Source organism: Ranitomeya imitator, chromosome 1, assembly GCF_032444005.1.
Source record: "Ranitomeya imitator isolate aRanImi1 chromosome 1, aRanImi1.pri, whole genome shotgun sequence".
Classification (NCBI taxonomy): Eukaryota; Metazoa; Chordata; class Amphibia; order Anura; family Dendrobatidae; genus Ranitomeya; species Ranitomeya imitator.
In genome coordinates this window covers 354,434,962-354,448,730 of record NC_091282.1, presented here as the reverse complement: position 1 = coordinate 354,448,730, position 13,769 = coordinate 354,434,962, and the positions used below count along the sequence as shown (strand labels likewise).

Below are 13,769 nucleotides of genomic sequence, written 5' to 3'. Positions count from 1 at the left end.
CACAGACCGGAAGAAAATGGCCGCTCCATACTCCCCGCAGTCAGTGTCCCCGGCGCCCGCTCCATACTCCCCACTCCATACTCCCCGCGGCGCAGTCAGAGATGCATTGCAAACTTACCCAGAATACCTAGCGGTCTCGCGAGACCGCTAAGTCATCTGGGTAATTTCGCAATGCATCCTGGGAACGGAAGATGGCGGCCGCATCGCACAGCTTCGCTGGATCCCAGGGGTGAGTATATAACTATTTTTTATTTTAATTATTTTTTTAACCCCTTCATGACCCAGCCTATTTTGACCTTAAAGACCTTGCCGTTTTTTGCAATTCTGACCAGTGTCCCTTTATGAGGTAATAACTCAGGAACGCTTCAACGGATCCTAGCGGTTCTGAGATTGTTTTTTCGTGACATATTGGGCTTCATGTTAGTGGTAAATTTAGGTCAATAAATTCTGCGTTTATTTGTGATAAAAACGGAAATTTGGCGAAAATTTTGAAAATTTCGCAATTTTCACATTTTGAATTTTTATTCTGTTAAACCAGAGAGATATGTGACACAAAATAGTTAATAAATAACATTTCCCACATGTTTACTTTACATCAGCACAATTTTGGAAACAAAATTTTTTTTTGTTAGGAAGTTATAAGGGTTAAAATTTGACCAGCGATTTGTCATTTTTACAACGAAATTTACAAAACCATTTTTTTTAGGGACCACCTCACATTTGAAGTCAGTTTGAGGGGTCTATATGGCTGAAAATACCCAAAAGTGACACCATTCTAAAAACTGCACCCCTCAAGGTACTCAAAACCACATTCAAGAAGTTTATTAACCCTTCAGCTGCTTCACAGCAGCAGAAGCAACATGGAAGGAAAAAATGAACATTTAACTTTTTAGTCACAAAAATTATCTTTTAGCAACAATTTTTTTATTTTCCCAATGGTAAAAGGAGAAACTGAACCACGAAAGTTGTTGTCCAATTTGTCCTGAGTACGCTGATACCTCATATGTGGGGGTAAACCACTGTTTGTGCGCACGGCAGGGCTTGGAAGGGAAGGAGCGCCAATTGACTTTTTGAATCAAAAATTGGCTGCACTCTTTAGCGGACACCATGTCACGTTTGGAGAGCCCCCGTGTGCCTAAAAATTGGAGCTCCCCCACAAGTGACCCCATTTTGGAAACTAGACGCCCCAAGGAACTTATCTAGATGCATAGTGAGCACTTTGAACCCCCAGATGCTTCACAAATTGATCCGTAAAAATGAAAAAGTACTTTTTTTTCACAAAAAAATTTTTTAGCCTCAATTTTTTCATTTTCACATGGGCAACAGGATAAAATAGATCCTAAAATGTGTTGGCCAATTTCTCCTGAGTACGCCGATACCTCATATGTGGGGGTAAACCACTGTTTGGGCACATGGTAAGGCTCGGAAGGGAAGGAGCGCCATTTGACTTTTTGAATGAAAAATTATTTCCATCGTTAGCGGACACCATGTCGCGTTTGGAGAGCTCCTGTGTGCCTAAACATTGGCGCTCCCCCACAAGTGACCCCATTGTGGAAACTAGACCCCCCAAGGAACTTATTTAGATGCCTAGTGAGCACTTTAAACCCTCAGGTGCTTCACAAATTGATCTGTAAAAATGAAAAAGTACTTTTTTTTCACAAAAAAATTCTTTTCGCCTCAATTTTTTCATTTTCACATGGGCAGTAGGATAAAATGGATCATAAAATTTGTTGGGCAATTTCTCCCGAGTACGCCGATACCTCATATGTGGGGGTAAACCACTGTTTGGGCACACGGCAGGGCTCGGAAGGGAAGGCGCGCCATTTGACTTTTTGAATGGAAAATTAGCTCCAATTGTTAGCGGACACCATGTCACGTTTGGAGAGCCCCTGTGTGCCTATGCATTGGAGCTCCCCCACAAGTGACCCCATTTTGGAAACTAGACCCCCCAAGGAACTTATCTAGATGCATATTGAGCACTTTAAACCCCCAGGTGCTTCACAGAAGTTTATAACGCAGAGCCATGAAAATAAAAAATAATTTTTCTTTCCTCAAAAATGATTTTTTAGCCTGGAATTTCCTATTTTGCCAAGGATAATAGGAGAAATTGGACCCAAATATTGTTGTCCAGTTTGTCCTGTGTACGCTGATACCCCATATGTGGGGGTAAACCACTGTTTGGGCGCACGGCAGGGCTCGGAAGGGATGGCACGCCATTTGGCTTTTTAAATGGAAAATTAGCTCCAATCATTAGAGGACACCATGTCACGTTTGGAGAGCCCCTGTGTGCCTAAACATTGGAGATCCCCCAGAAATGACCCCATTTTGGAAACTAGACCCCCAAAGGAACTAATCTAGATGTGTGGTGAGGACTTTGAACCCCCAAGTGCTTCACAGAAGTTTATAACGCAGAGCCATGAAAATAAAAAAAAAAAATTATTTTCCCAAAAATGATCTTTTAGCCTGCAATTTTTTATTTTACAAAGGGTAACAGGAGAAATTTGACCCCAAAAGTTGTTGTCCAGTTTCTCCTGAGTACGCTGATACCCCATATTTGGGGGTAAACCACTGTTTGGGCACATGCCGGGGCTCGGAAGTGAAGTAGTGACATTTTGAAATGCAGACTTTGATGGAATGCTCTGTGGGCGTCACGTTGCGTTTGCAGAGCCCCTGATGTGGCTTAACAGTAGAAACCCCCCACAAGTGACCCCATTTTGGAAACTAGACCCCGAAAGGAACTTATCTAGATGTGTGGTGAGCACTTTGAACCCCCAAGTGCTTCATAGAAGTTTATAATGCAGAGCCGTGAAAATAATAAATACGTTTTCTTTCCTCAAAAATAATTATTTAGCCCAGAATTTTTTATTTTCCCAAGGGTAACAGGAGAAATTTGACCCCAATATTTGTTGTCCAGTTTCTCCTGAGTACGGTGATACCCCATATGTGGGGGTAAACTACTGTTTGGGCACATGCCGGGGCTCGGAATTGAAGTAGTGACGTTTTGAAATGCAGACTTTGATGGAATGCTCTGCGGGCGTCACGTTGCGTTTGCAGAGCCCCTGATGTGCCTAAACAGTAGAAACCCCCCACAAGTGACCCCATTTTGGAAACTAGACCCCCCAAGGAACTTATCTAGATATGTGGTGAGCACTTTGAACCCCCAAGTGCTTCACAGACGTTTACAACGCAGAGCCGTGAAAATAAAAAATCATTTTTCTTTCCTCAAAAATGATGTTTTAGCAAGCATTTCTTTATTTTCACAAGGGTAACAGGAGAAATTGGACCCCAGTAATTGTTGCGCAGTTTGTCCTGAGTATGCTGGTACCCCATATGTGGGGGTAAACCACTGTTTGGGTGCACGTCGGGGCTCGGAAGTGAGGGAGCACCATTTGACTTTTTGAATACAAGATTGGCTGGAATCAATGGTGGCGCCATGTTGCGTTTGGAGACCCCTGATGTGCCTAAACAGTGGAAACCCCTCAATTCTAACTCCAACACACCCCTAACCCTTATCCCAACTGTAGCCGTAACCCTAATCACAACCCTAACCCCAACACACCCGTAACCCCAACACACCCCTCACCCTAACCACAACCCTAATTCCAACCCAACCCTAGCCCTAAGGCTATGGGCCAACGTTGCGGATTCGTATGAGATTTTTCAGCACCATTTTTGAAAAATCCGCGGGTAAAAGGCACTGCGTTTTATCTGCGGATTTACCGCGGATTGCCAGTGTTTTTTGTCCGGATTTCACCTGCGGATTCCTATTGAGGAACAGGTGTAAAACGCTGCGGAATCCGCACAAAGAATTGACATGCTGCGGAAAATACAACGCAGCGTTCCCGCGCGGTATTTTCCGCACCATGGGCACAGCGGATTTTGCTTTCCATATGTTTACATGGTACTGTAAACCTGATGGAACACTGCTGCGGATCCGCAGCCAAATCCGCACCGTGTGCACATAGCCTAATTCTAATGGTATGTGCACACGCTGCGGAAAATGCTGCGGATCCACAGCAGTTTCCCATGAGTTTACAGTTCAATGCAAACCTATGGAAAACAAAAATCGCTGTACACATGCTGCAGAAAAACTGCACGGAAACGCAGCGGTTTACATTCCGCAGCATGTCACTTCTTTCTGCGGATTCCGCAGCGGTTTTACAACTGCTCAAATAGAAAATCGCTGTTGTAAAACCGCATTGAAATGCGCAGAAAAAACATGGTAAATCCGCCATGAATCCGCAGCGGTTTAGCACTGCGGATTTATCAAATCCGCAGCGGAAAAATCCGCAGAGGACCAGAATATGTGTGCACATTCCTAACCCTACCCCTACCCCTAACCCTACCCCTAACCCTACCCCTAACCCTAACCCTACCCCTAACCCTACCCCTAACCCTACCCCTAACCCTAACCCTAACCCTACCCCTAACCCTACCCCTAACCCTACCCCTAACCCTACCCCTAACCCTAGTTCTTACCCCAACCTTAGTGGGAAAAAAAAATAAAATATTTTTTTTATTGTCCCTACCTATGGGGGTGACAAAGGGGGGGGGTCATTTACTTTTTTTTTTATTTTGATCACTGAGATATAACCTATCTCAGTGATCAAAATTCACTCTGGAACGAATCTGCCGGCCGGCAGATTCGGCGGGCGCACTGCACATGCGCCCGCCATTTTGGAAGATGGCGGCGCCCAGGAAAGAAGACGGACGGTCCCCGGGAGGCCAGGTAAGTATAAGGGGGGAGATCAGGGCACGTGGGGGGGGCGTCGGAGCACGGGGGGTGGATCGGAACACGGGGGGGTGGATTGGAGCACAGAGTGGGGGATCGCTGTGCGGGCGGGTGGATCGGAGCACGGGGGGGATCGCTGTGTGGGGGTGGGATCGCTGTGCGGGGGGTGGGATCGGAGTGCGGGGGGGTTTGTTTGGAGCACGGGGGGGTGTGATTGGAGCACGGGAGGAGCGGGCAGGAGGACGGGGGAGCGGAGCACAGGACCGAGGGGAGCGGACCACAGATCGGGGGGCTGGGGGGGCGATCGGAGGGGTGGGGTGGGTGCACATTAGTGTGTCCAGCCATGGCCGATGATATTGCAGCATCGGCCATGGCTGGATTGTAATATTTCACCATTTTTTTAGGTGAAATATTACAAATCGCTCTGATTGGCAGTTTCACTTTCAACAGCCAATCAGAGCGATCGTAGCCACGAGGGGGTGAAGCCACCCCCCCTGGGCTAAACTACCACTCCCCCTGTCCCTGCAGATTGGGTGAAATGGGAGTTAACCCTTTCACCCGGCCTGCAGGGACGCGATCTTTCCATGACGCATATGCTGCGTCATGGGTCGGAATGGCACCGACTTTCATGACGCAGCGTATGCGTCAAAGGTCGGGAAGGGGTTAACAGGGATATGGTGCACACACTGCTAAATACTGTGTGGGCAGTGTTATACAGTTAGGGTCAGAAATAATTGGACAGTGACACAATGTTCGCGAGTTGGGCTCTGCATGCCACCACATTGGATTTGAAATGAAACCTCTACAACAGAATTCAAGTGCAGATTGTAACGTTTAATTTGAAGGGTTGAACAAAAATATCTGATAGAAAATGTAGGAATTGTACACATTTCTTTACAAACACTCCACATTTTAGGAGGTCAAAAGTAATTGGACAAATAAACATAACCCAAACAAAATATTTTTATTTTCAATATTTTGTTGCAAATCCTTTGGAGGCAATCACTGCCTTAAGTCTGGAACCCATGGACATCACCAAACGCTGGGTTTCCTCCTTCTTAATGCTTTGCCAGGCCTTTACAGCTGCAGTCTTCAGGTCTTGCTTGTTTGTGGGTCTTTCCGTCTTAAGTCTGGATTTGAGCAAGTGAAATGCATGCTCAATTGGGTTTAGATCTGGAGATTGACTTGGCCATTGCAGAATGTGCCACTTTTTGGCACTCATGAACTCCTGGGTAGCTTTGGCTGTATGCTTGGGGTCATTGTCCATCTGTACTATGAAGCGCCGTCCAATCAACTTTGCAGCATTTGGCTGAATCTGGGCTGAAAGTATATCCCGGTACACTTCAGAATTCATCCGGCTACTCTTGTCTGCTCTTATGTCATCAATAAACACAAGTGACCCAGTGCCATTGAAAGCCATGCATGCCCATGCCATCACGTTGCCTCCACCATGTTTTACAGAGGATGTGGTGTGCCTTGGATCATGTGCCGTTCCCTTTCTTCTCCAAACTTTTTTCTTCCCATCATTTTGGTACAGGTTGATCTTTGTCTCATCTGTCCATAGAATACTTTTCCAGAACTGAGCTGGCTTCTTGAGGTGTTTTTCTGCAAATTTAACTCTGGCCTATTTTTGGTATTGATGAATGGTTTGCATCTAGATGTGAACCCTTTGTATTTACTGTCATGGAGTCTTCTCTTTACTGTTGACTTTGAGACAGATACACCTACTTCACTGAGAGTGTTCTGGACTTCAGTTGATGTTGTGAACGGGTTCTTCTTCACCAAATTAAGTATGCGGCGATCATCCACCACTGTTGTCATCCGTGGACGCCCAGGCCTTTTTGAGTTCCCAAGCTCACCAGTCAATTCCTTTTTTCTCAGAATGTACCCAACTGTTGATTTTGCTACTCCAAGCATGTCTGCTATCTCTCTGATGGATTTTTTCTTTTTTTTCAGCCTCAGGATGTTCTGCTTCACCTCAATTGAGAGTTCCTTTGACTGCATGTTGTCTGCTCACAGCAACAGCTTCCAAATGCAGAACCACACACCTGGAATCCACCCCTGACCTTTTAACTACTTCATTGATTACAGGTTAACGAGGGAGACGCCTTCAGAGTTAATTGCAGCCCTTAGAGTCCATTGTCCAATTACTTTTGGTCCCTTGAAAAAGAGGACACTATGCATTACAGAGCTATGATTCCTAAACCCTTTCTCCGATTTGGATGTGGAAACTATCATATTGCAGCTGGGAGTGTGCACTTTCAGCCCATATTATATATATAATTGTATTTCTGAACATGTTTTTGTAAACAGCTAAAATAACAAAACTTGTGTCACTGTCCAAATATTTCTAACCCTAACTGTATACCTACGTGTCTGGGCAATATACTACGTGACTGGCCAATATACTACGGGACTGGGCAATATACTACGTGACTGGGCAATATACTACGTAACAGGGCAATATACTACTTTGCTGGGAAATATACTACGTCGCTGGGCAATATACTACGTCGCTGGGCAATATACTACGTGACTGGGCAATATACTACGTGACTGGGCAATATACTAAGTGACTGGGCAATATACTACGTGGCTGGGCAATATACTACATGACTGGGCAATATACTACATGGCTGGGCAATATACTACATGACTGGGCAATATACTACGTGACTGGGCAATATACTACGTGACGGGGCAATATACTACGTGACGGGGCAATATACTACGTGGCTGGGCAATATACTACGTGACTGGGCAATATACTATGTGACTGGGCAATATACTACATGGCTGTGCAATATACTACGTGACTGGGCAATATACTACGTGACTGGGCAATATACTACATGGCTGTGCAATATACTACGTGACTGGGCAATATACTAAGTGACTGGGCAATATACTACGTGGCTGGGCAATATACTACGTGACTGGGCAATATACTACGTGACTGGGCAATATACTACGTGGGTGGGCAATATACTACGTGGCTGGGCAATATACTACGTGGCTGGGCAATATACTACGTGACTGGGCAATATACTAAGTGACTGGGCAATATACTACGTGACTGGGCAATATACTACATGACTGGGCAATATACTATGTGACTGGGCAATATACTACGTGACTGGGCAATATACTACGTGGCTGTGCAATATACTATGTGACTGGGCAATATACTACGTGGACATGCATATTCTAGAACATCCGATGCGTTAGAATCGGGCAACCATCTAGTATATATATATATATATATATATATATATATATATATATATATATATATATATTCTAGTTTTACATATATTCTACTTGCCTAACAAAATTAAACCACTTTCCCAAATTGTTGTAATAAGAAAAAAGACTAGCGAGGTACTGTACATGTCTAAAGAGTCAGCACCTCCTACAGGGTCCCCTATTGTTGTGGTGTGCATTGATATTAAGAAAAATAGACAGTCACAGGTAAATGTCTGGATTTTGGGGGATTTTCTTTTTTTTTATTTAAAGAACAATTACTTCCCTATTCACAAAATATTAGGTCAGTCATTTGGGATAGGTAAGCACACTGCCCAAGAGTGTCACTGATTTTAGTTTTTTTTTTCTTTTTAAAAATATTATGCTGGCTTGCTACTGCTTTCATTGTATGAAAAAAAGTGCAAAAAAATTTGGGGCACTTTGAATAACCAGAACATCCATGTAAAAACTCAAGCAAAAATAAAATTACAACCTTTACTTATTGTCCAAAAATACATAAATGATAAAATAAGTTAAAATCGGAAGGAGAGTATAGGACAAAGATATCACTTCTGCCTAGGACCCAGGTAATAAAACACTAAATATAGTATGCACTGAAGTTTAGAATATATGTATAAACAGAAGGCCAAGTGAACCAAAGTCCATCCATAATGTGGATGAGAGTAAGTATACGTGATTTCTTAAGGTGACAAAATAATATAAATAGGACACATAACAATAAATTAAAAAAGCAATAATAGCTTCAAAAGATTTGGGAGAAAAGGGAACAGAACCCCAACAAGCATTTTACATTAGTTTCTTCCAGGGGGTCCCATTCCTCTCAGGTTTTTACAAGCTGCTATTGCTTCTTTATTTATTACTAGCTGTTTCCAGCCAGCTAACGCTCGGCACGCTCATTGCTATCTAATTAACGCTGTTGGTGATTAAACTAAAGTAAATAATGACAACATTCAATAGTGCTTACGCAGGTGGTAAATTTATTTAAAATGAAGTTAATAACAATAATAATCATTAAAAATCTGAATAATACTAATAATACATTTTATTCACAGTGTAAAATCAAAAACAAACTGGATTCAGTAAGATGTGCGTATTTTATTAATTCCAGCATCTAAACAAATTTCATAACGAAACGTAAATTAAGTTAAAATTTCTCTGTAAATACAATCACATGTGTGAGGACGGAGCCTCGTGTGGTAATGTGCGGGGACGGAGCCTCCTGTGGTAATGTGTGTGGACGGATCCTCGTGTGGTAATGTGTGGGGACGGAACCTCGTGTAGTAATGTGTGGGGCGGAGCCTCGTGTGGTAATGTGTGGGGATGGAGCCTCGTGTGGTAATGTGTGAGGACGGAGCCTCGTGTGGTAATGTGTGGGGACGGAGCCTCATGTGGTAATGTGTGGGAACAGTGCCTCGTGTGGTAATGTGTGGGGAAAGAGCCTCATGTGGTAATGTGTGAGGACGGAGCCTCGTGTGGTAATGTGTGGGGATGGAGCCTCGTGTGGTAATGTGTGAGGACGGAACCTCGTGTGGTAATGTGTGGGGACGGAGCCTTGTGTGGTAATGTGCAGGGACGGAGCCTCATGTGGTATTGTGTGGGGACAGAGCCTCGTGTGGTAATGTGTGGGGACAGAGCCTCATGTGGTAATGTGTGAGGACGGAGCCTCGTGTGGTAATGTATGGGGACGGAGCCTCGTGTGGTAATGTGTGGGGACGGAGCCTCGTGTGGTAATGTGTGTGGACGGAGCCTCGTGTGGTAATGTGTGGGGACGGAGCCTCGTGTGGTAATGTGTGGGGATGGAGCCTCGTGTGGTAATGAGTGGGGACGGAGCCTCATGTGGTAATGTGTGGGGACAGAGCCTCGTGTGGTAATGTGTGGGGACAGAGCCTCATGTGGTAATGTGTGAGGACGGAGCCTCGTGTGGTAATGTGTGGGGACGGAGCCTCGTGTGGTAATGTGTGGGGACAGAGCCTCGCGTGGTAATGTGTGAGGACGGAACCTCGTGTGGTAATGTGCGGGGACGGAGCCTCATGTGGTAATGTGCGGGGACGGAGCCTCATGTGGTAATGTGTGAGGACGGAGCCTCGTGTGGTAATGTGTGTGGTGATGTGGTGGGGGGGCAGGATTGTGTGTGGTGATGTAGTGGGGGAGGGATTGTATGTGGTGATGTGGTGGGGGCGGGATTGTGTGTGGTAATGGGGTGGGGGCGGGATTGTGTGTGGTAATGGGGTGGAGGCGGGATTGTGTGTGGTGATGTGGTGGGGGGAGGAGCTACTGTGCAGGGGGCGGGATTAGCGAGTAATCACGATGCCTCTTATATATATAGATGTGCCCTATTTATATTTTTTCATCACTATATGACATTACTATCACGTATACTTACCTTTTACCTTCATCCACAATGTGGATGGACTTTGTTCCACTTGGTCCTCTGTTTATATCGATATTCTAAACTTCAGTGCACAATTTTTTTGATTACCTGGTTCCTGGGCTAAAGGGATATATGTGTCCTATACTCCATTCATGATTTTCATTTATTTTATTATATATGTGTTTTTGCACAATTAATAGAGGTTGTTATTTTATCTTTACCTGGGCTTTTCTGCTTCTATTTTCATTTGGATGCTCTGCTTTCAGTGCATGAAGAAAAAATATGTAAAGTGTAATTCAAATGCAGGAGGACAAATGCCAGGTACAAGATATCACTGATCACTGCCTGGTGCTGCTGCTACAGGCAACTCCTCGCTTTCCTACTATCAATGGAATATCTGTTTTATTCACAAAATGCTACACTTACATTATATTTGTTACTGTTGCAGTTGTTCAACACATTGCGAATGCCATATGTGCACCCCCAGGCCAGACACCCCACATTACCCAGCCACGCCAGTTTGGTGGGTTAGCAAGTGGTTGTTTTATTAGTATTTTGCACCTGTGCAGCCCCCGCCTTTATCATGGGGACCTGCTGCTGCATTGGTGTGGTTCCTTCTTCTTTCTTTCAGTCATGTTTTGTTTTAGTTCACTTAAAGGGACACTGTCACCTGAATTTGGAGGGAACAATCTTCAGCCATGGAGGCGGGGTTTTTGGGTGTTTGATTCACCCTTTCCTTACCCGCTGGCTGCATTCTGGCTGCAATATTGGATTGAAGTTCATTCTCTGTCCTCCGTAGTACACGCCTGCGCAAGGCAATCTTGACAGTGTCCCTTTAAACCCTCACATGCACCTTTGATTCACAGCTTTTAGGCTATGTGCACACGTCAGGAGTTCTTGCAGAAATTTTCCTGACAAAAACCGGACACTTCTGCCAGAAATCCGCATGCGTTTTTTTTACGTGTTTTTGACGTGTTTTTTGTGGGTTTTTTGTGCGTTTTTTCCCAAATGCATAGAATTGCGGGAAAAATGCAGAAAATCCGCAAAAATAAAGGACATGCTCATTTTTTTACCGCGATGCGTTTTTTTTGCGGAAAAAAACGCATCCATGTGCACAAAACATGCAGAATGCATTCTAAATATATAGTAACATAGTAAGGCCGAAAAAAGACATTTGTCCATCCAGTTCAGCCTATATTCCATCATAATAAATCCCCAGATCTACGTCCTTCTACAGAACCTAATAATTGTATGATACAATATTGTTCTGCTCCAGGAAGACATCCAGGCCTCTCCTGAACCCCTCGACTGAGTTCGCCATCACCACCTCCTCAGGCAAGCAATTCCAGATTCTCACTGCCCTAACAGTAAAGAATCCTCTTCTATGTTGGTGGAAAAACCTTCTCTCCTCCAGACGCAAAGAATGCCCCCTTGTGCCCGTCACCTTCCTTGGTATAAACAGATCCTCAGCGAGATATTTGTATTGTCCCCTTATATACTTATACATGGTTATTAGATCGCCCCTCAGTCGTCTTTTTTCTAGACTAAATAATCCTAATTTCGCTAATCTATCTGGGTATTGTAGTTTTCCCATCCCCTTTATTAATTTTGTTGCCCTCCTTTGTACTCTCTCTAGTTCCATTATATCCTTCCTGAGCACCGGTGCCCAGGAAAAATGATAGAATGCATAATGTATGCGTTTTTAATGAGTTTTTATAGCATTTTTAGCGTTTATAGCTTTTTAGCGCGAAAAAACGCAAAAGAAACTTAACGTGTTCACATAGCCTTAGCCTACACAGTGGATAGCCAGAAAGATCAGTGTTAGGGGGTGGGTAAATCTAGAGCTCATGACTATCGAACAATGCATATGAGAAGCTTATTATCGAGATGTATTCCAGAGCTACAACAATATCCCAGCGTCATAGCTCTAGAATCGATGTCTCTGGCCTTACTATACGTTACTCTCAGATGGGTAGCAAAAACATGGTGGTTGATCTTCTTTATACGAATGACTGCAACGGGAATTATGTGGCCAAGTTTCCACAAGAAAAGTGTTCTTAATAGAGATGGTATCTAAACTATCACACTGTTCTTTTTACAGATGGATGAAAATGCTGTCTTTCACTGGAATAATACAGAAGTCGCATTCTTCATTCTTGTGGGATTTCCTGGCACTTATGATATGCAGCTGTTTTATTTTTCAGTGTTTTTGGTCCTTTACATCCTAACAGTGCTTGCTAATGTTCTCATAATCACAGTGGTCAGCCTAAATACTCATCTTCATACCCCTATGTATTTCTTCCTTAGTAACTTTGCAGTACTGGATACCTGGTGCTCCACCGCTGTCATTCCTAAAACACTTAGCTATCTGATCACACAAAACAAGGTCATTTCACATTCTGGTTGTCTCACCCAACTTTGTTTTGTTTTCTCTGTAGGCCCTACAGAATTCTTTTTACTAACTGTTATGGCTTATGACCGCTATCTTGCAATCTGTTTCCCTTTACAATATGCAACAATGATGAACAGTCAGATTTGCCTTTACTTAGCCATTGGCTCCTGGATGAGTGGCTTCTTTACTGGTTGGACCTTGACAATCCCTACTGCCTTGCTGAATTTCTGTGGACCCAATCTCATTGATCATTTCTTCTGTGATTTTATTCCTTTGGTAAAACTTTCCTGTTCTGACACATCAATCAGTGAAACAGTTTTCTTTTCATTCGCTTGGGTAGTTGTGCTTTCCTCATTGATATTCATAACTATCTCCTATTCTTACATAATTAAAACTATACTCCAAATTACATCCAGTCATGGCCGCCAGAAAGCCTTCTCCACATGTGCAGCCCACCTTACAGTGGTCATAATATTCTATGGAACTGTTATCTTCATGTATATACGCCCGGCAGCCTCATACTTCTCAGACAAAGACAAAATCATATCTTTGTTTTACTCTGTTATTACTCCACTTCTAAATCCCCTTATATACAGTCTTAGAAACAAAGAATTCAAGAAGGCCATGAAGAGGACACGGCAAAAGTTATGTAAATCTATTAACAATGTATGCCTTGATTAAAAAATACATTGATCACATTTTTTTATGAAAACAGTGCTGGGAATGGCCTAAATCACAATGGGAGAGGACATCTATAATGTAGTCTCTTGCCAGAATTCTGTCTATTCTTCTGCTTAGAGACTTTCAAGCACTGGATAATGCTCACCTACAATTCTTGATGTTTGCCAAGACAGCTGTGATACTTTTTGGGAAGGAAATGCTTATAAAATGCATAAATAAATGCCTTGATGTCTTCTAGGCATTTTTTAGCCTATCTGAATTCTATTGTAAAGAACAGAGGGTCTTCCAAGTGGAAAATGCTTGAAAAATATTCTGCTCACTTCTTTAAA

At 43.5% G+C, this 13,769-nt stretch overlaps 1 protein-coding gene across 1 annotated transcript; it reads left to right on the top strand.

Annotated features, from left to right (window-relative positions):
• Positions 1–12,468: 12,468 nt before the first annotated feature.
• Positions 12,469–13,440, top strand: LOC138664969 (olfactory receptor 6F1-like). Its single transcript, XM_069752103.1, has one exon. It carries the CDS (start codon positions 12,469–12,471, stop codon positions 13,438–13,440), a length of 972 nt encoding a protein of 323 aa, XP_069608204.1.
• Positions 13,441–13,769: the final 329 nt, after the last annotated feature.

Excerpts from the sequence above, each read along its gene's own strand:
- LOC138664969 (XM_069752103.1), top strand. The coding sequence starts at position 12,469 with ATGGATGAAAATGCTGTCTTTCACTGGAATAATACAGAAGTCGCATTC.